We start from the raw sequence: 25,553 nt of genomic DNA, 5'->3' as shown, positions 1-25,553 counted from the left end.
CAGTGAACAAAACACAAAATCCCTGCACAATGCATAGATTCTAGTGGGTGTTAACAGTGAGCAAATAAATATATATATAAAGTACTAGTATATCAAAAGGAAGTGAGGGATGAAGGGAGTGCATGGAAGGGGGTGTGAAATTTAAAATAGATGGTCAGGGAAGCCCTCACTGAAAAAGTGGCTTTTGAGCAAAGACCCCCAAAAAGCAGATAGTATGCTTCCTCCGATACCTGAATGCTTGCTTTCTTACTTTCTTCTCTTCTCTACTTGTACCATCTGCCTCCGACATACCAGCCATTCTCCTGCCCCAGAGCCTTTACACTTGCTGCCTGGTATGTTGGAGGCACAACAAGGAAGCCAGTGTGTTTAGAGCAGATGGTACAAGTGGAGATGAGAATCAGGTAAGTAGCAGGGTGCCCAATGATATAGTTAAGTACTTTTCAATATCGTCGGACCTGTCACCTGCATTTTTACTACAAATACCTAATAATACATTTTTTACTACCCTAAATAAAATGTTTGCATAGTATAACCTACTTATGCTTACATAATTGAAGATATAAATAAGAAACAAGGACAATTTTAATAAAATTATACCAGTGTGTAAATACTTGGACATAACTACACTGAAGACTTAAAGTAGTCCACCTTTATATAGACTCACTGTAGGTAAGAGAGCTGCAGATACAGATCGATGTGATGCATTGGTAATTTCTATACCACAAGTAGATTGCAATTGGTGATGTTATATTTTGAATTGGTAAACAACCTTTGGTAAAATTCTTATTAAAGTACAGTCTTCCCTTGATTGACAATTGCATTCGTGTAAAAAATACTGTGTGTGTTTATATGTAAAATGGAGTGAGGGCCTAATCTAAAATAAAGTAAATTTTTTATCTATTCTAAGTGAATGTCTAGTAGGACACTGAAATGTCATACAGGTAAAAGGAAATTTGTCATCTATGTGTGGCTCCTTACCAACTACCTACAAGTAATTTTTCCAGTCATTCCAAAAGTGCCCACATACATTTCCTAAATACCCCTCTTTGAAAAACCACTGGCGTAGGGCCTTACAATACTGGGTGATAAGAAGAATCCTTGTCTCATTCTGGATCTTATCACTGTTTATCAGATTGAACAAGTTCCTTTCTATTCTTGGTTAAGAAATAATTTTAAAATTATGAATGGAAACTAAATTTTATCAAAAGCCTTTTCTGTACCTATTGAGACGATTATATTATTTTTATCTTTAATTTTGTTAGGTAGTAAATTACACTTATTGGATTTTTTGAATCCTCAATCAACCTTACATTCATGGAATAAACTCTACTTGATCATTATTCATCATGATCAAGTTGAGTTTATTGAGTATATTGCTGGGTTCTGTTTGCTAATATTTTGTTCAGAAATTTCACATCTATGTTTTTGAGACAGATTGGACTATAGGTTTCCTTCCCTTTATCATGTCCTTGTCAGGTTTTATATTAACATAATTGAGGCTAAATTCATTTTGGTAAGGCCTGATCTACCTTTAGTTTACATCCACTCCTAAGGCATTCTTGTCCAGGTGTTCCAAGTGACAGACTGTGGTATTCACTGGAACCCATTCCTCTGTGGGATCTTAACGCTAATTCTTCACTCCTCAGCACATTGAAACTGCCAGAAACTTAGTCTGTTTAACATGTTTCTCTGTTTCCTGTACTTGTGAATTGGTAGGTTTAGAGGCTTGATAAGAAGTAGCTTTGATTTTTTTTTCCCAGGAATATCTGGTTGGTGGTGTGGACAATCATCAGAAGGCACACAATAGCTGATTATGGATCTTTGTGATGACAGTAACCATTGATCATTATTGCCTGGGATTATTAATACATTAAGGGTAGTAAAATGATGATATTCCAACTCTGCCATCCTTTCTCCATTTATTAGCTATAATATTTATATGAAGCAAAATTCCCCATATCTACTTTTGGTTAACAGCAGTACAGTTTAATTAGGAAAAGCAGTGTAATTTCATTTATGAAAGAAATATTGAGCTATGAGGAAGATCAGGCCCCACTTCAGTCATAAGCAACATTACCAAAATGATGACTCTCCCTATTTGATCAACCACCTTTTTAAAAAGAAGAATAACAGATATTGCTTATGATATATCTGATAAGATGTTAACATCCAATATATATAAAGAACTCATACAACTCAACAATAAAAAAAAATTCAATTAAAAAATGGGCAGAAGGTGGCTCCATAGTGTAGTGGTTAGCACGTTTGCTTTATATGCAGAAGGTCCTGGGTTCGCACCCTGGGTGGAGCCATGGACAATACCCCGGGTGTGCCATGCCCTCCGGGTTCACGTCGCGAGTGTGTGAGAGGAGTCGCCCCACCTTCAGAGATCCAGTTCTTAAAAAGGGAAATGGCAACATCCATAGGTCAGGGGTGGAATTAGGGGGAAAAAAATAAAAATAAAAATAATAATAAATTAAGAAAAAAAATGGGCAGAAGTCCTGAACAGGTATTTCTCCAAAGAGGGAATACAGATGTCCAAGAGACATATGAAAAGATGCTCAAGGTCACTAATCATCAGAGAAATGCAAATTAAAACCACAAGGAGATATCACCTCACACCTGTCAGAATGGCTATCATCAATAAACAAGTGCTGACGAGGATGCGGAGATAAGGGAACCCTTGTACACGGTGGCATTGCAAATTAGTACAGCCACTATGGAAAAGTCTGGAGGTTTCTCAAAAAATTAAAAATGGATATACCTTTGACCCAGCAATTGTACTTCTGGGAATTTATCCAAAGAAAACCAAAACAATAATTAGTAAAGATCTATGCACCCCTATGTTCATGGCAGCACAATTTATAATAGCCAAGATATGGAAGCAACCTAAATGCCCATCAACAGATGATTGGATAAAGAAGTTATGGTTCATGTATACAATGGAATATTACTCAGCCATTAAAAAAATGAAATCCTATCACTCACAATGACATGGATAGACCTTATTATGCTGAGTAAAATAAGTCAGACAGAAAAAGATAAATACCATATGATTTCACTTACATGCGAAATCTAAGGAACAAAAAGAACAAACTAATCAAAAACAGCCTCACAAATATAGAGGACAATCTGATGGCGGGCAGAGGGGTGGGAGGTTAGGGGGCTAGGAGAATAGGGTGAAAGGTTAAAGAAATACAAATCAGTAGTTGATAGATGGTCACGGGGATGGGGAGCATGGCACAGGGAATGCAGTCAGCGGTAATGTAATGACTAGGTGCAGAGCCAGAGGAGAGACAGCAATTAGGGGGATCGTTTTATACACTATATAAACCAATGTACTCTATACTTGAAATTAATAATAAAATAAAGAATAACATTAACTTAATATATGTAAGAGCAATAAACTATAAACCATTACTTAAGTAGGAGAGTGCAGAGATGATGTCAGCTAGTTGAAAGAAAGTAGATCTAGAAGTCAAAAGATCAGAGTTCTGTTCCTGGTCCTGTTAATTTACTAGTTATGTGACCTTGTTTAAATCACTTAACTTTTTTGACACCTAGTGTCACATTTGAAAAATGAAGCTTTTGGATCTCTTTAAGTTACTGATAGCTTTAGACTTATGCGATTAGATTTAATATAGATGCTTAGGTCAGATGACTTGTTCAAATATAATTGTACTTCAAATTTATACTTAAAGAATGGCCCATTTTAATTTGATTTTACTATTCCTCTTTGATTAAATGTCCCAACCAAGTTTTGGTGTCACGTTCAACACATCTGCATCCTATGTTTGCTATGTAACATGGGCTATGTGTATGTGATAATATGCCTTGTAGTTTCTTACAAATTAATGATTATGTCACTCTTTGTTAATGTTGGGAACTGCTGACTGTACAGTCTCACATAAGAGCTCTGCATTTCTTCTCATGGTTAATATTACCAAAGCAAGGGTAAAATCTACTTTTTAAATTTTTCAAGAAGAGGAAAAATGACTTAATTCATCCAAGAATGAAATTCCACATACTAGTTTTTCTAAAGTACATTTTTGTGAATAAAAGTCGTTACTCAGAGGGAGTTTGGAAAAGACATACAGACAAAAGAAGTCCCAGTGCCAAATATTTTAGCCATTAAAGCATAAATCAGCTGCAGTTCTTCAGTGAGATAGTGTCCCAGAGAAGAGAAGAGACTTCTTTATACTAATGTTTATTTCAATGGGCATGTTTTTCTCGTAGTCTAATAAGACACAGGCTGATTTCTATCTTCACATTTCTAAAATAGATTATGCAGCTAAGAGTCAGTCCATATAAGAGATATTTTTGTTCTCTTCCTTCTACCAAATCTACCCCCCCCCCTTTTTTTGTTGTTGGCATAAATACCCAGTTGACCAGTTGAGTTGATCAAGATGACAGAATAAAATCCCTTGGAAACACATTGAAACTTGTATTCATTTCTTAACATCTAAAGGTAATGCAGAGATTATAAAACCCTACATATACACACATTTTATTGTTAATATAAAATGGAAACAGGTTAATTGACTCTGAGGTAGTACTAGAATGAGCCTTAAGAACACACAGATATATAAGAGATGAAAAAGTGGGGAGACCCAGTTACAGACTCATGTGAATACTATATAGCTTATGCTGATAAATTTGAGAATTTAGATTAACTAAGAATGTTCTAGGAAATACATACATTACTAAAAGTAGCTAAAGTAGAGAAAGAAAAGTTGACTAGGCCCCTAACTATGAAATAAATAGAGAAAGTTCTCAAAACTCCAAAACTACCTCCCCAAAAAAAGATTGAGTGTAGATGATTTCACCAGTCAATTCTTTCAAAACCTGAAAGAATGACCCTTATGCTATTTAACTATACCAAAGGATGTAAAAAAAAGAAATGCTTTTCAGATTTTTTATGGCGTTAACAAAATCCTGGTACAACCACCTAACAGATAGCACAGAAACAAAAAGAAAATTGTAGACCAACTCTACTTATAAAAATAGATGAAAAAATACCCAGAAAAATAGAGCAAATGGGATCTAAAAGGTTAAAGAATAGCCAAAAGATGGAAGCAGCCCAAATGCCCCTCAGTGGAAGAATAGATAAACCGATACATACATACAGTGGAATGGCCGTTGTGAATAATGGTGCTATAAACATGACTGTGCATTTATTTGCATACCTGTTTTCAATTCTTTGGGGTATATACCTATCAGTGGAATCGCTGAATCATATGATAATTCTGTGTTTAACCTAAAGTAACCCTTATGCCAGAGAGACATTTCGGGGTGACAAATTCTGTTCCCCTACGGCTCCTAGGTTACAAACCTGTACAGCCTGTTACTGTGCTTAATACTGTGGACAGTTGTAATACAATGGTAAGTATTTGTGTAATGCCTTGCATTAGGATGTTATGATGGCTATGATGTCACTTGGCAATAGGAATTTTTCAGCTCTATTATAATCTTATGGGACCACCGTTGTATATGCAGTCCATCTTTGACCAAAGGTCGTTATGTGGTGCATGATTGTATATCTATCTTGGATTTTGTATTATTCAGATTTGCCATAGAGAAGTAATACTCTTTCGACTCAGAACTATATATAATGCATTGTTCAATTCACTGTGTTAATGTAAATATCCAAACCTCTAAAGAATCCTTTTGAGTTTGAGTTTATTTGTGCCAAAATGACTGCACGCTGGGAAGCAAGATCTCAAATGCTTTGGAGAAAAATGCTTCCCAGAATAACAGTTTGTAGTTTCTTTTATACATTTGGAATTAAGGAGGGAATGTAAGGAAGATTACATGGGAGAAAGCAAGGTAGGAAATCACCGTGATTAGACTGCAGTTTAGTTAAGATTATGTGCTCCCTTGAGGGTGGTTATTTTTTCGAAGGGTCTGACAAAGAGGCATTTCAAAGGTATGTTAACCTAGATGCACAAAAACAAGAGACAGGGCTTGCCTGAGGCAAAGATAGCCTTTTGTTAGGGAAGTTACAGGTCTGAGGCATGACCGCTCACCATGACCTGCCCAATTAGGAATTTATGATCCGATCATTCTGTGAGATTATTTTTGGTCAGATTTATTAAGGAGACCCTTTTTTGTCCACAACTGAAATGTGAGCATTCTTGCTGTTCTATATAATGTTTATTCAACATTATATGTGTTACAATTCATTAGACATTTAATTTTTTGGCCTTAGTTTATCATCTTTATTTGTCTGTTACCTAAAGTCCAGCAGTTTCCTAAACTGATTTCAATATATTGGTTTTATGCATTTATTCAGCATTGGAAAGATATGAATAAAAATGAAAAATTCAGTATATGAACATTATAAGACTGGGGCAGGCTGCTGGGATTAGAGCATTCATTCGCTGAATGACCTTGGTCAAGTTAGCTTAAACTCTGTATGCCTGCGTTTCCTGGGATTTGATTATTTTGCTCCATCATGCATTCCCATTATTTTACCTCCATTCCAGAGCCAAAGGGTGGAAGATACAGAGAAAGAGGGGAAAAGCACAAGGGGGCGTTGCCCCCACCTTCCTGGGATCACAGTTTTACTAAGCAGGAAGGTTTTCCTCCCTCGACATGTGGTTCTCGCAGGTTTCCATTGCTACCACCATCACCACGCCACAGGGTTTCCTGGGGCTGGGGTTTGAGAGAACAAAGAAAAGAGAATTAAAAAGGAGAGGGATTCCTGTACTCTTTCTGAGGATGAGGAGTTCTCGTACTTGGTCTGTGGGCTGGAGCAACAGTGCTTTTCTCAGAGTTCTCTCTGTGCTACAGCACTCACTTTTTGCCTATCTGGCTGTATTAAGTTCAGGTTGGAGGTGTGGGAGGGGTGGGGGGCAGGGGGAGGTAAACTCCCTGCCAGTTCAGAAATATCCTGAAGTCTGGTATTCTTCCCTGTTTTATCTTCTACTCTTTCCAGAGGCCTCAACTAGATGTTTCATGCATTCCATCCAGGTTTTATGGTTTTATTCAGTGGATGGGGCAGAGGAAAGTGTGTTTACTCCATCTTACCCAGAACCAGACCCTAAATTTCCTTTTAAAAGAGATATCGCCACCATTCCTGTTGCTTTTTTAATCGAAGACTATTCCCATACTAAGGTGCAATTTGAATCATATTACTACCTTGACAAAGAAAAAAAAAAAAGGCTTTATTAGCTGTCCATTGCCTCTAGGATTAAGGACAGACTTGTTTTAATATTCATATTCTCCAACTTCATATACCTCATATTCCAGCCAAACATACTTGCTGATATATATAGTTATCCTATTCCACACCTGTAACCTTTATTGAATTCACTCTGCCTAAAATAGTTTCCCAAACTTTCATTCTCTGCCTCTACAAATGCTATGCATCTTTTAAAGCTCTGATACACTGCCTTCTTAAAATCTTAGTTTTATGTCCTGCTTTTATGCGCTTGCTATTAAAGGAGTATGTGATCTGTTTAGTTTTGGAATAACTATTATTTTTATTTATACCTTTTTCAATATACGAGTGTGTTTATGTATATATACAAGATAAATAATGTATACATATATATACACACAGACTTTGTATTAGTATTGTTTTTATGATTAGAGATACAGTAACTGTCTAGTACAGGCTGTTATGCCTCAGATCCAACAGATTCAGGTATCATTTAGTGCCTATCACATACTCTAATAACTCTGAGACATTTATTATAAATCTCATTGATATGAGGACACTGAAGATAAGTAAAGTAACATTATCTTAACTTTCTACAATGGCTGTGAGTTTCTTGAGTGCAGGAATTTCAATATTCAGTTTTCTACCATCTCATACCTACCACATAGTAGCTACTCAGTAAATATAACAATAGCCCTAACTTTTTTCTTCTTTCTACAGTACCTTGGCCATGTAGAAGTTGATGAATCAAGAGGAATGCACATCTGTGAAGATGCCGTAAAAAGATTGAAAGCTGTATGTATTTGATGGTTACCAGTATTGATCTATATGCTGTAAATATTTTCTTAAAAGATTTTGCTCACTAAATTTTAGTGACTCACTATCCAGTAAGAACAGTGTTTCTCTTAAGGCAAAAACGTGAGCTCACTTAATAAGGGGGACATCTCATGTCGTCATCCAAAGATATAAATTATAAAGACCAACTTTCTCAGTTTAGACCAGACATTATCCAAAAGGTACTTTTGATTCAGAACCCATATTAAACAAATGGTATGAAATCTTATAGATGAATAATATTCTAAAACCAATATAAAAATATTAGAGTTAGTGTCTTAACCTTGATAACTGGGTTATAAATTACTGATTTTAAATCTATAAGAAACAGCTTTCTAGGAAAAAGTAGAAGACGGAGATAGTCCATGTTCATGGCTAGTGAGGTTTACATTTTGGGAGGACTTATTATTATCTTGACTGCTACTCCCTAGTTTCCTTCTCTGTATTCCTCTAACATAAACAGTATATTTCCCCTGCCTTTTGCACAGACTTTAGCATACTTGACACGGAGACTCCTTTTCCAAGATAAATCATGTTTACTTTGCCTGTTATGCCATGGAACACATCCCAGGCACATGCCTGTGTATTTAATAAAAGGAGAGAATGCGTTCAGAGTTCATAAAGGTTTAGATTAAAGTGTTGATTTCATAATTTGGAAAGGTTTGAAGACTGTTTCATAAACTCTGACAGCCCTCTTCACAACCTACCTTCTTTCCAATGTGTGGCCTTTCTCCACTTTGTTCTGAAAGCTTTAAGCGTTACTTCTGCATGCCCTTGCCCCAAATAGCATTAAATACTTGTTGCTTTGGGTTTGCTTGTTTGGTGGGCTGCTTCAATTTTGGCTACTGATGAGTGCTTTTTTTTTTTCTCAATTTGCTTAATAACCAAAAGTTTTCTGCTGCTTGGTACATTTTTTTATGACCTCTTTTCTATAAGTCCTCATTATAAAAGATAAAATTAAGGAAGCGACCAACTCAGGTGAATTATATTTTGGAACAAACGCCTGAATCTGTTGGAGAAGGGAAAGGAGAAAAATAATTGATTATACTATACAAAGAACTAAAAAAAAAAAGCCTATATAGATGCATGTGCACATACATATACACACATACAATTTACCTTAAATTTTGGTCATTTAAATTCTGAAATGATTGAAGCCTTTCCTAGTCTGTCTGTTTACTCCAATTAATATTAAAGGGACTTAATCCATGTGTTATGGTACATGAAACTATAATTTATAGACTTGCTATGTCTAGCTGAATATATACCCCAGTTAAATACAGCTTCAGATAATGTAATTTCCCAAGAAATATAAATTTAATCTCCTCTTTAACAAAATAATTTTAAGTTCACTAGAAGAATAAGTTTAACTAAGAACATTTAAAAAAATAATGCAATGATTTGCCCCATAGTCATTAAAGAATATTTTTAACATCATAATACTAATGACTGAAAACAATAGACAAATCCGAACACAGTAGATATTAAATAGTTATTAAAATCTTATAACTTATATAACTTAGTTAGAAGGTCACTGTGGAACGAGCCTTTAGAAAGTCTTTTACTTCAGAGTATGGCTTTGTGTTCACTAAATGAGGAAAAACGAGGCTGGTTTAAGTTTGCCCAGAAGTATTATTTAGTTGTTTGGTATTGGTATTATTTAGTTGTTTAATGAGCGGTTAATCCTCTTTACTGTCTAGTTTTTTTAACCTGCTTTTAATTAGAAACATCTCTTTATTATATAGGTAGTATATATTCATTGTATAAAATACAAGTTAAAAAAAACAGTACATAAAATCTGTTGCAATCCCGGAGATAGCCACTATTCACCATCTAGTTTTAAAACTAATTTTTTAGTTGAATGAATGTTTTGTTTTATTTTTTTTAACAAAGAAGATTTTAAACTATAAGCATGATTATTTGAGGTATAAGATTATTTAGAGAATAAAATTTAATGAGTTTTTCTTTTCACTAGAAATAGGAACCAAATTGCCATTTAATAAACTATTACCTATGCCTAGACAGTGTCTGGCACATAATAGCCACTCAAAAAATATTTCTGGAATGAATATACAGAAGATAATTCAGTCAGTCTTCAATATGTGGTCAAATTGAATCTCATAATAATATTTATATTTAATGTTTTAAAATTTATGAAACCCTTTTGCTTATCTCTAAAATATCTTTATTTTCCTAGGCATTTTATAACTAAAATGAATTTTTATATATATGTCGATTGCTTTTCTGGACATACTTAAACTTTTGAACTTTGAGGGGAAATTGACCACTTCTGAACTTTTCATTCAAGAAGTTTGTTTTTAAAAATGTTTCAGATTAACCATATCCAGGAGACTTAGAGCAAATGTTGTTTATAATTTTACATAGGAAAACACGTATTTAAAAAAATAAGTTTGAATTTTTAGGTAACTGAGGTCAGTTTCCTGTTTATTATACTCAGTGAAACTTCCCCCTAGTATAAAGAATACCCATCCTAATGCTGGACTGAGAAGCTTGGAGAAAGTTGGAAGTCTTTGAAATGTTATTCTTCTCAGGTCACTGTTGTCCACAAAAATTCATGACTTTTGTGTTCTTTTCATATTTTTACTATGCCTAAATTTCTAGTTGCCTCCCCCCTTACCAAACATTCATCTAACAAACATTTATAATCTATAACAAATATCTATAATAAACATTTGTAATCTAAAACAAACATGTATAATGTGTAACAAACATCTATAATTAGATGTGCTAGATGCTTATATTGTGCCAAAAGCTATGTCTCTGGAGGTGTTTTTTTATTTGTTTATTTTTATAGATCATAAAGCAAATGTAAAAGTGTATAGACCTAAAGATTAAAGAAAAAAATAACATGTCTATGGAACTAGTTTGAATGCCAGAGTTTTAAAAATTGAAGAATTATATAGCTCAGATATACCAGTTAAGTAGCAAAACAAACATCTTAAACTTATCACTTGAATGATCTTTGAATTAAAAATCTAACATTCTGTTGCTTTTTAAATTTGTGGGAATTGAGAAAGGAGGGTAATTTGCAAGTGTAGTTTTCTTCTCCATGAAGTAGTCCCTTACAATTTAGGACTATTTTAGCTTCAATTAGAAGTTAGTTGCAAACTTAATATTCTCAAATGAAAAGATATTATAACTCAATAAGAGAGTACTTTAAACATATGCTTCTCAGAGCATAAATATGTTTAAATTAATTTTTACTTTGTATATATAAAGTGAGTTACAGCTATTTTTAACTTCGTGACATAATTTCACAGATTAGCCATTTAGGAACTTAGACGGTATAGGATATTGCCTGTGGACAATCTGTTGTCCATTTTTAGTGCCTTTATGTTATAGTGCGTTGCTGGGTGAGGAGTAATGTCATCTATCAGTCTGTTCTGTAATAAGTGTATTGAGCCTTTGGTTATCTTTCTTGACACTGATCCAAAATGCTCTTCCTTTTAAAAGGTCTTTTCTTCCCATTGTCTCTGTAAATGTGTCTCTCTTTGTTTTAGACTAGTTTCATTATACTACCAATTCCTAATATGTTGATTTTTTTATTCACTATTTGATATATTTTTTTCTAATATATGTTCTTGTTTTAGCAGGTAAAAGAACCATAACTTAATTTAAAAAAAAAAAACAAACCAATATTATTCTCTAATAACTATCTTTTTTATGCATTTTGCATGTCAACTTTTTTCATTAACATCTGATATCTTTTATAAAAAGAAGGCAGACTCCATGTTTAACAAGAGCTTTTCTGGGAGCTAAATTAAATATTAACGGATCTCTTTTCCTCACCTCCCTGTCCCTCCAGAATGGGGAATCTTTTCACTTTGGCTGCATCCTTAAAAGCTGATGGTTGCTCACAGTCTAACAAAACTAGGGTTACCAAACTTGGCAGCAGAAATAAAGTTAGTCTTTTTGTGTTAAGTACTCCCAATTACTTTATTATTTTTTCCAGCTTAAGTTTACAACATTTCATGGAAATATTTGATGCTAGTTGTCATTTTCAAAACTGAGGGAGCAAATAAACTATTCAGTGTTTAAACGACTTTATAAATTGTCTGAGTGTCAAATTTCAGTACAGTAGTCTTTTTCTAGACATTTATCCATCATTAAAAATTGATTATAAAAAGTAAAGGCTTAAAGTATAGTTCAACCAAAGCTCGGAAATGTAAAGTTAAGGTAGCTTGGGTAAGTTAGAACCCATCTACTTTGTATAAGTTCTTCAGATTTTGAATGGTGGCCAGCTTTCAAAGTTTGTATATGCTTAAAAATTGGTGCTGGGACCATAGATAGCTATGTCTCTCTCATCTACATAGTTTCAGAACCGTATACTTATAACTGTTTATGCAAGTTTCTTTATTCTAAAACAGCATTTAAAAAGAAACCAAAACCCATTTCTTAAATTTCAGTTGTGGTTCACAAATGTGGTCTGGATCTCAGATATGTTTGTTTTCTCAGCTCCAGTGAAATCATTAGCCTTGTGTTCTTTATAGATGATTTATTCTGTGTTTGGAATAGAACATATTATTTCTCCATGATTGTCATGGAATTGATCAGCACACACATAAAATCAATCCTAACGCGTTAGTAAGGAAATTGTGAACTCAATAAGAGAAGGTCTGACAAGGACCTTTGCTGCACACTCATAATTTAATTTTTATGTATTTCTTTTTTATGTGATTATGTGGTCATTTGAATATGAACCAGTTTTTTAAATTAATGACTTCCACATAGTTGACCGCTTTTCAATTGAAAAATGTTATGTGGCACTAATCTATTTACTACTCACTATGATGAAATTTAAAACGCAGATCTCACCAAAACAGTATGCCCTGATCTTTTTCTCTGCTACCAAATTTGGATAATCTCTGTTTTAAAAATAAATAGAGAATACTAAACTAACTCATTGCTCTGCATGGGTACAGGTTCTGATTTCTTCTCATTCTTTCCATGGATTCTTAGGCCATACAGTATGTTTCCTTGCATTTTCGTGTCACTCCTGATATGGATAACTCTTTAAAATTCTCACTCCCTCCCCTTCCACTTTGCCCTTTACCCAACTTCTGTCTGTGCTTTTTGGTGTGAAACCCTGGGACATTTAGCCCATACAGTAATAGCACTCGACTTGTCCCCCTGTTCCTCCAGGAAAGGAAGTTCTTCAAAGGCTTCTTTGGAAAAGTAAGTTTGATGCCACATTTGTGCTTGCTTAATAAGGAGTTACACCCCTAGTATAGCACTGACATATTTTTTAAGTACAGCTTTGGTATCTTTATAATACAGGAATCGATTCGACTATATATGGAAATTAATGAATTAGAAAGTTGCTATCTGTGATATTACCCGTGTCTGTTGATACTAAATCTGATGATTCCCAGGGAAGTCCAATAAACAGCAAATCAATAGGTTAAAAAAGAATTGTCTCTTCAAGACTACGTGTTAATTTGACCTTGCAAAACCGTTCTTATTAGCGTATCAGCTGAATTTTTAACAAGTGAGTTTTTACTTAGTGTTCAATATTGACAGAGAAATGGGAAGAAATAGTAAGTTCAAGTGAAAATTAAATGTACCCCAAATTTGACATTCAATACTATTACTTTTTTTCAATCTAAGTTAAATTTCAGGTGAAGTAAGTAAAAGTATATAAACTTATCTTTGGGGATTCTGTCATTTTTAACCTGGACTACTAATCTAAGGAAAACCATCTTTGTTTATCAAATATCTAATTTATCAAATATCTGTCATATGTGGAATGTTGTTTATGTAGATGCTTTTCAAGTAATGATTGTTTAATGTTCAGATTTCCCTAGAATTAATAATATATATACAAATAGGTAAATACATTTCTAACATTTTTGTGTCCAAGTTTATCATTGTTTAGTTTTAATTGTTACAAAATAATACAGACTAAGACAGTATAAGAAAAAACTACTGTCATTGGATAACTCAGTGTAAATTACTAAAAGTTTATATGAATATAAAAATTCCATCACTATTGTTTTTTTTACTGGGTGGTTTTGTTACTTTGAAAATTCGTTTTATTTTTATTTATTTACTTTAATTCCCCCTCTACCCCCCACTTCCACCCCTGACCTACGGTTGTTGCAGTCTCCCCTTAAGAACTGGATCTCTGAAGGCGGGGCGTCTCCTCCCACGCACTTGCAGTGCACACCTGGGGCCTGGCGCACCCAGGGGACCTGGCACGCCTGGGGTATGGACCGTAGCTCCACTGGGGTGCAAACCCAGGACCTTCTGCATGTAAAGTAGACGTGCTAACCACACTCTATGGAACCACCTCAGAAATTTGTTTTAAAGAACAAATCGTTTTCATTTCCTTCTTAAGTAAATATTTTAGTAATAATCCACTCTTACACGTTCTTGTTTAAGTCACTTTTATAGTAATATAAACAAATCAAAGGATTTTAGATGGAATGGTTTAGTTTAGTTACTACTGTCAATCTGAAAAAAAAAATCATATAATTTGCCCACACATGTCACAATAAAAACTTTTAATAGATATTTTGAGTCTGAATCAAATTAACAGGTCCATAGTATGTGGGATCCATATCTGGAAAGAATTAATCCTATAGACAGTTGCATCATTATTAATTGTCACTTATTTGTTAAGGAAATTTTTTGTATCTTTTCCAAATAGAATCTCTCAAAGCAATTTCACAGCACTACAATTATCAGACAATTTTAATCATTTTCAAAGTGATCAGTTTTTAATATGTCTTTTATAGTTAAGCAGCCTTGTTTATGAAGGCTAGGTTATAGAAAATATTGATTTGGTGTATAGAAAAAAACATGTATATATTTTTAAATATATATATATTGTAAATATATATATTTTTAAAAGATTATAACATGGTGTTAGGGAACAAAGATAGCTTTCACTTCAGAATCAATCCTAGAGTGGCAGTACTCATCACTGTATATAACGGGGTCCTGGTGCACCTACAGTGTAGCTGAACTGGGTCACACTGTGCTTCTTAGCTGTTTCCACTACTTTTTGCTTACATGATAAATTTACATGGCATGAGAAAGAAAATTACGAAGCATTTCACTTCATCTTTACAATAACCCTGAAATTATTATTCCCCCTGTTTTATGACGAAACTAAAATGACCCTCCTGAATTCACAGATCTAATAAGTGTTGGAAGCTAGGATTTGAATCCAGATAAATCTGATTCTTGAGCCCATACTCTTAATCACTATGCTATCCAATTACTTTGTTTTTATATTATTTATAAGCGAAGTTGAAAAGATTTAACCTTAAAAGATGCTACTAAATTAAAGAGCTTCCTGTAAAGTCACTTTTACTTTCTTCTTTAAAGGTAGCAATTTAACTTCAGATTTTGTCTCCAGTTAATTTTTTTATTAGAGTTTTAAAGAGTTTTTCATTGGTTCAAACTAACATTTTATTTTTCTAGAGATATTTAAATACTAGTGAGTTTGACTCCTGTAGGATTTAAGCAATCCTCTAATGGCATCCATGAACAAATGTGACTATCAGAATTTTTTCATATGTTATCACAGGAAGAATTCTTTTTATGTCAGGACAATTTTATTCTACTATACAATTTTCAAAATTACAGTAAGTCATTCACAGAGTTTGGAAAGCTGAGGCGGAAGAAAGCATTACTCATAATATCATCAGAAATGTGCTTTTAAATGAAAAACTTTACTTTGGAGCCTTTTAAATCTCTCAAGTTGTCATTATTCAACTCAACTTCCGCACTAATCTACAAGAAATAGGCTGGTGAAAGAGACTTGGTTTACTGAGTTTGCTAAGTCAGTTGTGGTTTGATGAAAGCTGAACATGAAGAATCTCATAGAACAAGGAGTTTTTTATCCCTTACAGTTCCTCAGAAATTTTGATACTTTCTTAGCTTCACATCATGTGTGATTTAATGGTCCAGGATAAAGAGAACAACAGTTATCAAGAAGTGTCTCTGTCAAACATATTTGCATAAAAGTAGATAGATGTGAGAATTATTAGCCCTGAATCTGAATTGATGTCATGGCCAGAGGACTGCTTCCTCTTTTCCCTAAGTTGCATCCCAGACCTGACTGCCCCACATCCCTTTTCCTGCATCACCGGCTGATGGGAGTAGTGCCTCCAGAAGCTTTAGGAGTGGAGAATAGATAAACCTGGGTCTGTTACAGGACTGTATGGTAAACCCATTGTAAGCTTACACACATTTCAGAAGGAAAAAAACTGAGAACCTGAAGTAACTTTTTCCAGACTAGCTGCATTAAATTGCTCATTGTTTTAGGAAAGCCAAGAATGTACTCAACTTTTTAGGAAGTGTTAATATGCAACTTCGTTAGTGTATTTGGCCACACTAGGCCAATACTTTATTACCAAGTAATTACAGGGCATTTAACATTTGAAAAGGATTTTATAATTTTAATATATTTGAGGAACTCTATGAGTTAAGTAATCTATATTCCTGTTTTTATGAAGAACTGACTGGACAGAAATGTCAAACGTTCTTAGGCCACCCTTTTAGGTCTCTTTGTAGAGTCATTATATTGGAAAAACTCAGCCTCCTGTGAGTCTTTCTCCTGTGTGTCTCATTTACTATTCACACAAACACTTCACTTCTGGTCACCAATTGTGTGATCTTTTTCCTTTACTCCGCAATTCTCTGCAACACCAGCTGGGTGTCCTACAATTTAACTAAATTCTGACACTGTCTCCCTGGAGATAGTGTCAGATTCCACAGTTTCAGGGCTCAGTCCCATGAGACTACCTCTTACTTCAGATGCCAATCACAAGTAGTAGGTCCCCAGGTTATACACAACTTCTGCCCAGTTGGCTACAAACCAGAGGTTCCCGTGACCTTCTCAGGTTTGATCAGTTTGCTAGAACAGCTCACAGAACTCAGGGAAACACATTTACAAGCTTATTAAAGGAGATGATCGAGGATACAGATGAACAGTCAGATAAAGAGATACATAGGGTGAGGTCTGGGAGGGTCCGGAGAACTGGAGCTTCTGTCCCCATGGAGTTGGGTGCATCACCCTCCCGGTGTGGATGTCTTTACCAACCTGAAGCTCTCCAAACCGTGTAATATTGGGATGTTATGGAAGCTTCCTCACATAGGCATGATCAGTTATTAATTCCATTTCTAGCTCCTGTCCCCTCTCTGGAGGTGGGGAGTGGGCCTGAAAATGTCAAGCTTCTAATCATCGCTTGTTCTTTGTGGTGACCAGCCTGTTATAGGAGCCACCTAAGAGCCCACCCAGAGTTGCTTTATTATAACAAAAGATGCTCCTAGTGCTCCTATTAAGAATTTACAAGGGTTTTAGAATCCCTATGTCAGGAATGGGTCAAAGACCAAATATTAGGACAAGAAATGCTCATAGTGCTTTCATTACTTAGGAAATTACAAGGGTTTCAGGAGCTCTGTGCCATGAACTGCAGGCCAAGACCAGTATCTATTTTTTATTATTTTACAGCCATTTACTTGTATTTATGTAGAGCTTTTTAGTTTATGATATTCTTTGACCTACTTTCTAATTTGCTACTCACAACAGTTCAGTGAATTAGGATAATTCATGAAACTACATTTTACAAATGAATGAACAAGCTCAAAGAAGTCATCCAGCTAGTAGTAAATGGCAGTGCCTACCCTGAAACCAAGATTTTCTGAAGCCTGGCGCAAAGTTCTTTCACCTACCCCTTGCTGATGTTCTCTCATTCAAAAGTGTTGGCGTCTGCTCTCCTCAAGGATAATGAATGGAGAAGTGTCTAACGCAGAGGACATGAGACAGTTCAAGGGCCCGAATGTCTCCCGCAAACATGTACTGTATGGCCTGCACACAGTTTATAAATTTGAATTAGTTGCCAGTACTTCAAACACTGAAGACTAGCACATAAAAACTGTGTGCTAGTTTATCTGCTTAAAAATGAGAAGATCTGGCAAAACAGCATGCTTCTGATGTGACAGTAATGGCTTGAGCTGAGTAGTGACTGTACCCTTTGGCTGCCTATTTGCCACAGTCCGTGCAACGCCCTCTCGTCCTTACACTCGGCCTGCTTCACTCACCTGCTCCTAAACCCTGTAAGCATTTGAGTTTGCGAACTCCTCCCAGGGCCTGGTGGGAGTGTGTAACCACTTCAAACTGCATAAAAATTACCCAAAATATTATATCTGTTCTAAGTGATCCTATTAATGTACTGCGAAATATATTTTTTTCAAGTTTTCACACTTTTACAGTTGTTAAACGGCATCATTAGAAATTGTTCTGATTTAGAGAATGCATTTTTGAAAGATAACACATGGTTATATTGCTTTCATCTAATCCTCGAGAATAAAACATTTCATGGTATTTACGACCCTCTTAAATCGGTGTACTCATATCTACGTTCTAGTTTAGATTTCCCCAATTTTCTCCTCCGTGATAAATCGTACTTAGTGCGATCTTCCATTCTGGATCTTTTTCCATTCTGGATCTTTTTCTTTAAAAGTGAGAGAATATTTGCTGCCTCTTTCCTTTTCTTCCTGTTTTTTTTTTTAAATCCTATGCCCTTCTGTAAATCTTGCTGTTCTTGCATTTTATTAGATGCATCTTTGAGGATTTGGCTTATTTTTCTTTTTGAAGTGCATCATAACAAATTTATGAAGGAAAAAAAGTCCTGAGAGTGATCAGAAGGTTTCCATTCATCCTTGGTTTTATTATTTCCTGTGACATGACTACCGAGAGGGTCAAATGCCTTGGTCACTGATTTTTTTCTAGATTAAAAAAATTCGAAAACAAATTCAATAATCTTTGGAGTTATCTTTTTTTATTTGTATCTTTGAGAACCCAGGTTCTGAAGCTTCAACTCACAGTTGGTGTCTAAAACATGCTAGGGACGGTGCTAGGCTATCAAATATAATTATAAGCAAGACAGTCTCCTTTTTTTTTTTTTCAGCCCATTTACTCTCTCATGAGAGATGACTATTTTTTTCTTACACCTCCAGAATTTCTAACTTTATTCTGTCTTTCAGCTGATGACCTTGCTTCCTACTTCACTGAAAAAAATGGAATCAGTCAGAAGAAAGCTCTTACGTGCCTCCTCCACACCTACTCAGCTACCCGCATCCATGCCCGCATATACTCTGTTTCTCCTCCTATTCAAGGGACGAGCATGCTGCTGCCAGAGCCCTGCTCCTCCACTAGATTCTTACTACTCCAGCTCCTACTTATTCCAGCAATGCAGCCCCGTCTCTCTTCCATAATCAGCCTTTCTTTAGTGGATCATCCATTAGCATAAAAACCATCTTTTAAAAAAAGTTTCTTTTTGGTGCCTTCAGTTTCTACTCTCCCTTCTTCAGCCAAACTCATTTAATCAGGCTTTTACCCTCACCACTCCACCAAAGCTGTTCTTGTCACTTTTTTATTACTTTTCCAATGGTCCTATCACCTTACTCGGTGTGTTAGCAGCATTCGACATAGCCCATCACTCCCCTGCATTGAAACACTCTGTTCCTTTGGGGTGTAGAGATCATACTCTCTTGTGTTTTTTTTTTTTTTTTTTCTTATAATGCTGCCTACTTCTCAATCTGTGGACTCTTCTCTAACTACACGTCTCCCTTAAGGATCTCATCCAGTGTCATGGGTTTAAATACCATCTCTATGCTGATGATTTTGAAATTTCTGTCTCTAGATATCTCCCCTGATTTCTATACTGGTATTTCCATCTTAGAAGCAGTATAGCATAGAGGTCAAGGGCACAGACTCTGGGGAGCCAGATTGCTTGCATTTAATCCTGGCTCAGCCACTTAGTCTAATAACCTTGGGAAGGGTTATTAACTACCTGTACCTCAGTTTCCCCACCTATAAAAAAGGATAATACTAATATCAACCTCATGTGATTGTTGTGAAAATTAAATGGCTAAGTATAAGCAAAGTGTACAAAAAAGCCTGCCATAGTAGATAGGTGTTGTTATCGTCATCATTGTTAATCATTTTACACCATGCATCTAACACTAACATGTCACAAACCAAATTCCTAATCTTTCTCTCCCTAACTGCTCTCCCCTAGTCTTCCCCATCTCATACACAGCAACTCTGTCCCTGTAATCTAGCTGAAATTTTTAGATCTGATTGTGACTCCTCTCTCTCTCTCTCTCTCTCAAACCCTATATCCGGTCCATTAACAGTTTCTGTCTCACTACTTCCACTACTCCTGCCCTGGTCCAAGCCAGCTTCTCCTCTTACCTGAACCATTGCAATAGTGTCCTACTTCCCCTGTTTTCATCGTTGTTCCCCTACCATCTCATCCGTTAAGGTACCAGACTGAGTGATGTTTTTTAAGACAGAGGTCTTATTGGGTTGCTCCACTGCCCCAGATCTCCAGTAGTTTCCTGACCTACCAGGAGTCTTTTGGGCCTTGGAGGCCACTGTACATGAATTCCCTCTGTTCCTTTTCCTGCCTTCTCCTACTCTTACTCCCTCTGTTCTAGCCACACTAACCTCCTTGACATTGCTTGAGCACACCAGGTATACTTCCACCTCAGGACCTTTGCACTTGCCATATCCTCTAGTCTGAAACACATCATCTGGATATCTGCATGGCCTACTTCCTCAAATTTTTCCATTCTTTGTTCAAAATCACCATTCCTGATGAGGCCCCTATTTTAAATTCCAAATACCATTATTTTTCATACACACATACTCAGTATTCCCCTTCCTAGCTTGATTTTTCTTTGATCAGGCTTACCACCATTCGTCATACCATACCTTTTACTAATTTGTTTGTTAATCTCTTCCTCACTAAAATGTAAGCTCTCTGAGGACAGAGATCTTCACCTGTTTTGTTCACTGCTGAATCTTCAATGCCTCGAATAATATGTGGTCCATAGCTGCTCCAAAATATTTGAGTTAGTGGGTGAATGGATGAATGAATGACAGATGCACTACTTTCAAGTTGACTCTAAAGTGGGAGAAATCAGACAAATTTTAAAAAATGGTTACCAAATTGTGTAACATTAACAGGTACTACTGGACCAGAGGAAGGACGAATGATGTGAGAGGTTGTGATGAAAGTTTCTAAGAGGAAATGACACCTAAGGCCGAGACTTAAAACTATGAGTTTCAATTAAGCTAAGTTAGAGGGAGAAGACGTTTCACACAGAAGAAACAGTGTTAACAGGACCACTGGTATGAGAGAGAACATGCTCCACTCATTCATTCACTCAGCCTAGTGATATACAGAAGAAACACGCTAAGACCCAGGTTTTGGGTATGGATGACCAAAGGAAGCGGGAATCATTCATTGTGCAAAGAGGCATGATGAATTTGGTTTTGGAGAGGTTGAACTGGAGATGCCTGTGGAATTTTCACTTCTGCTATTATAATGTTTGAAATATAAATTTAATATTAGAAGAATCCCTGGATTCCCCCCTCCTCAATTAAAAGTACTTTGACAAACTAGAAGGACTAAATTGTCTCCAAAAATCTCTCCTTTGCTGTTTCGTTTGTGACACGCTACCATCCCTATTTTTTTTCCCCTGAAAGCTTTTAATGGTCCCTCTCACTTAAGAAAATGCAGAAAAAGAGTAGTGTCCCGGCTTAAAAGTTACTGTACTTTTAATTGAAGCAGCCATCAGAGACAGTGCCAGTCTCAAATCCTGTAGAAAATTGTGTTTCTTTCCCTTCATCACTTTGTCCTTTGGGGAATACTCACGGCATCTTGGAATTATAAGAAAAAAATAGTTTATTACATGATTCTGTTCAGAAATTCAAATATCAAATTATAGATTTTTAAGGCCCTTCTTAGATTAAAAAAAAAAAAAATGAAGCCAGGTTTCCTATGAAAGGAAAGAAGTCTCTTCATTCATCATAAGACACACCATATCATGGTTGCCTGTCACTATTTCGTTAATACTCTGTAATGACTGGGTTATCTCTGTGTATAGTTGTGACAGAAAGACTGACCCGTGATTCTTTACACGTTGGGTATCCTTGAAAACCTCTTTGGTGTGTAGCAGAAAGAACTTCGTACAGTAGAATGGCAAATCACTGTTGTTCTGCCCCTCCTGCCCAAACCGTTTGCTGCTATGCTTCGTGACATCTCATAGCTGTGCCAAATTATACTTCCATGTGTCTGTATAGCATTTCTTTGCTTTGGCCTACATTAGAACACCTGTTTAACTTTTTTTGTTCTTATCATATGCCCAGCAGAATTGTCTTGCCTCCAAATATTACTTTTATTTATGTTGATTAATTGCATGTTCTCCCCTAATTGGTGATTTGGGGATTCATAGAATTTTAGAGTTGGACAGCACCTGAGATCTGAGTCACAGTTTAAAATAATAGATTGGCTATAAGCACATTTGTTAAAAAAAAAAAAAAAAATTCAGGGACACAGTTTTAAACAGGTGTAATATTTTAATATAATGTCCTTCCAAAAGATTTAATTAATGATCACTTTCCAGGGATTACGATGATTTATATCAGAGGCTGACATTCTATGGCCCACTACCTATTTTGGTAAATAGTTTTATTGGAACCAGGACATGTTCATTTGTTTACATATTGTCCGTGGCTTTTGTGCTATAGTGGCAGAGTTGAGTAGTTGCAACGTAGACTGTTTGGCCTGAAAAGCTTTAAATATTTATCTGGTCTTTCACAGAAAAAGTTTGCCCATCCCTGATTTAAACAGCTTAAAAACTTACTTCTCCAACTGGAAATCTGAAGTACTTTCCCAGATAACACCAATATGTAAAATGAAAGAGCAGCTGTAAGGAGCTATCAGCCTACCAAGAATATCACCAACTGTGATCTTCATCCTTTGTCAGTCTATTTTTTTTTTTTCAGTTGGTGTCTACTTAAAATACTCTGGAGAGAGATTGATAGATAGGTAAATGGCTTTTTAAAATTGTAATTAGTTATTTCAGTTGTCTTTTATTATAGCGTTTATATTTAGGGGATAGTGATCTTACAGTGTACTGAGCTTGTTTAAGCTATTTCTGTGTCATTTTTACAACCATTGTGTGTTTCTTCACTGTGTTACTTTCATGTTAAGATTATCTGTGTGTTTCTTTTACTTACAGTACAAGTTTCTTGATTAAGTAATTTGTCATAGATCCACTATCTACTATTATTTTCTCCAGTGCCAGCTTGCTTCATTTCTGTGTTGGTTTATGTCTACCCATAATAAAAAGTATTTAAGGCAGATGTTAATTTTAAAATTCTAAGTTGGCTATTTAGAGAGTTGAGTGGTTACTTGAAAGTTATACTTAAATTTGTCATCTTTCACTCATAGTTTAGCTCGATCCTTCTCAGATTTCATCATTTTAAATTATAAGTTACTGAAGTTCTTTCCATGTTAAACTCATTTTCTTTCTTTGAAGAATAAGCAATTTTCTCTTTGTTATAAACTGTGTTTTTAGTGCATTGACACTAGTCAGTGTAAGTTCTACCTATAACCTTGAAATTATTTTTAAAGTAGAAAGTGTTGGAACAGTGGTAAAATAATTCTGTATGTCTCACATCTATATTACCCCTACCACATTTTTATTAGTTTCTGAAGTATTATATAATATATTTTTTAAGAGGTGTTTGTGTCACTAAGATGTACATAAATTCTACATTTCATATAGGGTTATCTTTCCTCCCACCCCTGCCCCTTTGGTTAGCTAACTTTTAACTTATCTTCTTGGGTATTAGCTTAAATATACAGTTTTAGGGCAAACAAAAGCAAACACTTTCATCTTCTATGACTTTTATCATTTTCTAAAAATTGCTTAGGAATCTTAGTTTATATTATGAATGAAAGACTCGAAGCATTGCTATTATAGAATTTGTGAGAGGAAGTCTGGACTTAATTCCAGCTATAGGTGCCTTTGAGCCTTCATATCTCAATACCTGGTTGAATTAACTGTAATGCGGCAAGCTAGTGACAACCAAGAGCCGGTACTCAGATGTATAAACAAATACAAAAAGAATTTATCTGTTTTCTTCCCCTATTTAGAGAGATCAGAGGCCATGAAATATGAGAAATACAATACCTCACTGATTAGTACAACACCATAAAAATTGTAATAAAGACATACCTCAAAAAGTAGAGATGTTTCCATAACAGTATTTCGGGCCAAGAAATTGTTTTATTTCCATGTTTATTGTACGGAGACTAAATGGGAAACGGTCCCATTTTAAAATGACCTTTTATTGTCCCCTCCTTTGGTCTCCCAGCCGTGGAAGTTATCCTACCTATCTGTTGCCTTAGGTGCTGAACACTGCAGGCTGCAACTGCACAATAATCAGATTAATAAAACTTCAGATGTAAATTTCTTACACAGGATTTTCAGTGCCACCTGGCAGGTTTCTGTGTCACTGATTAGTTGTTTCCTGTTCCTTACAGCAGATATTTAGCACATTTATTCCTTCAACAGATATTTCTTCCACTCCTACTCTGTGCCAGGCATTGTTCTAAGTTCTGAGGATAGACACAGCACTGAACAATAAAGAGGGAAAAAAGCTGCCTGAATTCATGGACGGTACCTTCCAGCAAAATGCTAACCTCTGCATAAGGGGTGGCTGAATGTGGGCAGTTACTGTTGTTGGTGGGGTGACTATTATCTCATTGCCTGAAACAGCCCCAGTGTAACTAACACCTGTTGCAGGGCTTTAGTAGTGCCCTCTCTTTCACTTTCAAGGCAGTCCCAGGTTAAACAGAAAGTCATATGACCATTCTAGTTTTAAACCTTTTCCATCTGTTAATTCATTTAATCCTCATAATAATCCCATGAGGTGTATACAATTATTAACATCATTATGTAGGTATGGAAACCGAAGCATAGAGAAGTTGAGTAATTTACCCTTGGTCATACTAGTAAGTGGCAGAACCAGAATTCAAATCCCCAGACAGCCTGGCTCTAGAGTTTGTGCTCTGAGTCGATATGCTGTTCTGCCCCTAGGCTGCTATTACAGATCTTTACTGTCTTACTCTGCCTGTCCTTTCACTCCACAGCAGAGTAAAGAGAGTAGATAATCTCATCTCCTTCACGGATAAACTTGTGCTTCTCCAGTAAACTTCCTCATCTTGACACTCCCTCTTTTACAAATCTGTCTGCATTTCTACCCAGCCTCACTCCATCCCTCCATTTCAAAGAAGGGACATCTCTCTTCCTGTCTTAAACTTTTAATCTAGCCTCATCCCATCCACCTCCTGGATGACTTTGTTTTCTAAATTATTCTCTTTTTCTTGGGCTTTCAGTCTCCATCTTGCCATTAGCTTTTCCCATTCAATGTGTAGGTATGATTGATTAGTTGTTGTTGAAAGTGTATCACTCTTTCAAGAAGATTTACTGTTGGGAAAAGTTTTTAAAAGTATATTAATAATATAATGATGATAAATAGCTACCAATTATTTATTACCCTGTTTAAGTTCCAGGTACTGTGTATATCTCTGATCCTTTTACCAACCCTACAAATACTTTACAGATGAAGTATACACAATTCTATCGTAGAATTCTCTACAGAGCTTCAGACCTATATATCCAATTGTCTGTTAGACGTCTCCACTGGATGTTGCACAGA

The 25,553-nt window shown here is 35.6% G+C and overlaps 1 protein-coding gene across 16 annotated transcripts in view; it reads left to right on the top strand.

Moving 5' to 3' along the window:
• The window catches only part of NUMB (NUMB endocytic adaptor protein), a 129,048-nt gene that overhangs the window by 87,091 nt on the left and 16,404 nt on the right, over positions 1-25,553 (top strand). For 8 of the 16 annotated variants that reach the window (XM_039883732.1, XM_039883725.1, XM_039883726.1 and 5 more), the window contains 2 exons: positions 7,883-7,957; positions 13,160-13,192. In XM_039883732.1, the coding sequence (XP_039739666.1) occupies positions 7,883-7,957; positions 13,160-13,192 (108 nt within the window). The remainder of the gene's footprint in view (positions 1-7,882; positions 7,958-13,159; positions 13,193-25,553) is intronic. The other 8 variants (XM_039883734.1, XM_039883733.1, XM_039883731.1 and 5 more) reach the window with 1 other exon arrangement.

The sequence above is a fragment of the Pteropus medius genome, unplaced genomic scaffold (genome assembly GCF_902729225.1).
Source record: "Pteropus medius unplaced genomic scaffold, Ma_sr-lr_union100, whole genome shotgun sequence".
NCBI lineage: Eukaryota > Metazoa > Chordata > Mammalia > Chiroptera > Pteropodidae > Pteropus > Pteropus medius.
The sequence above is the reverse complement of the archived record's forward strand: the minus strand, read 5'-3'. Positions and strand labels throughout refer to the sequence as shown.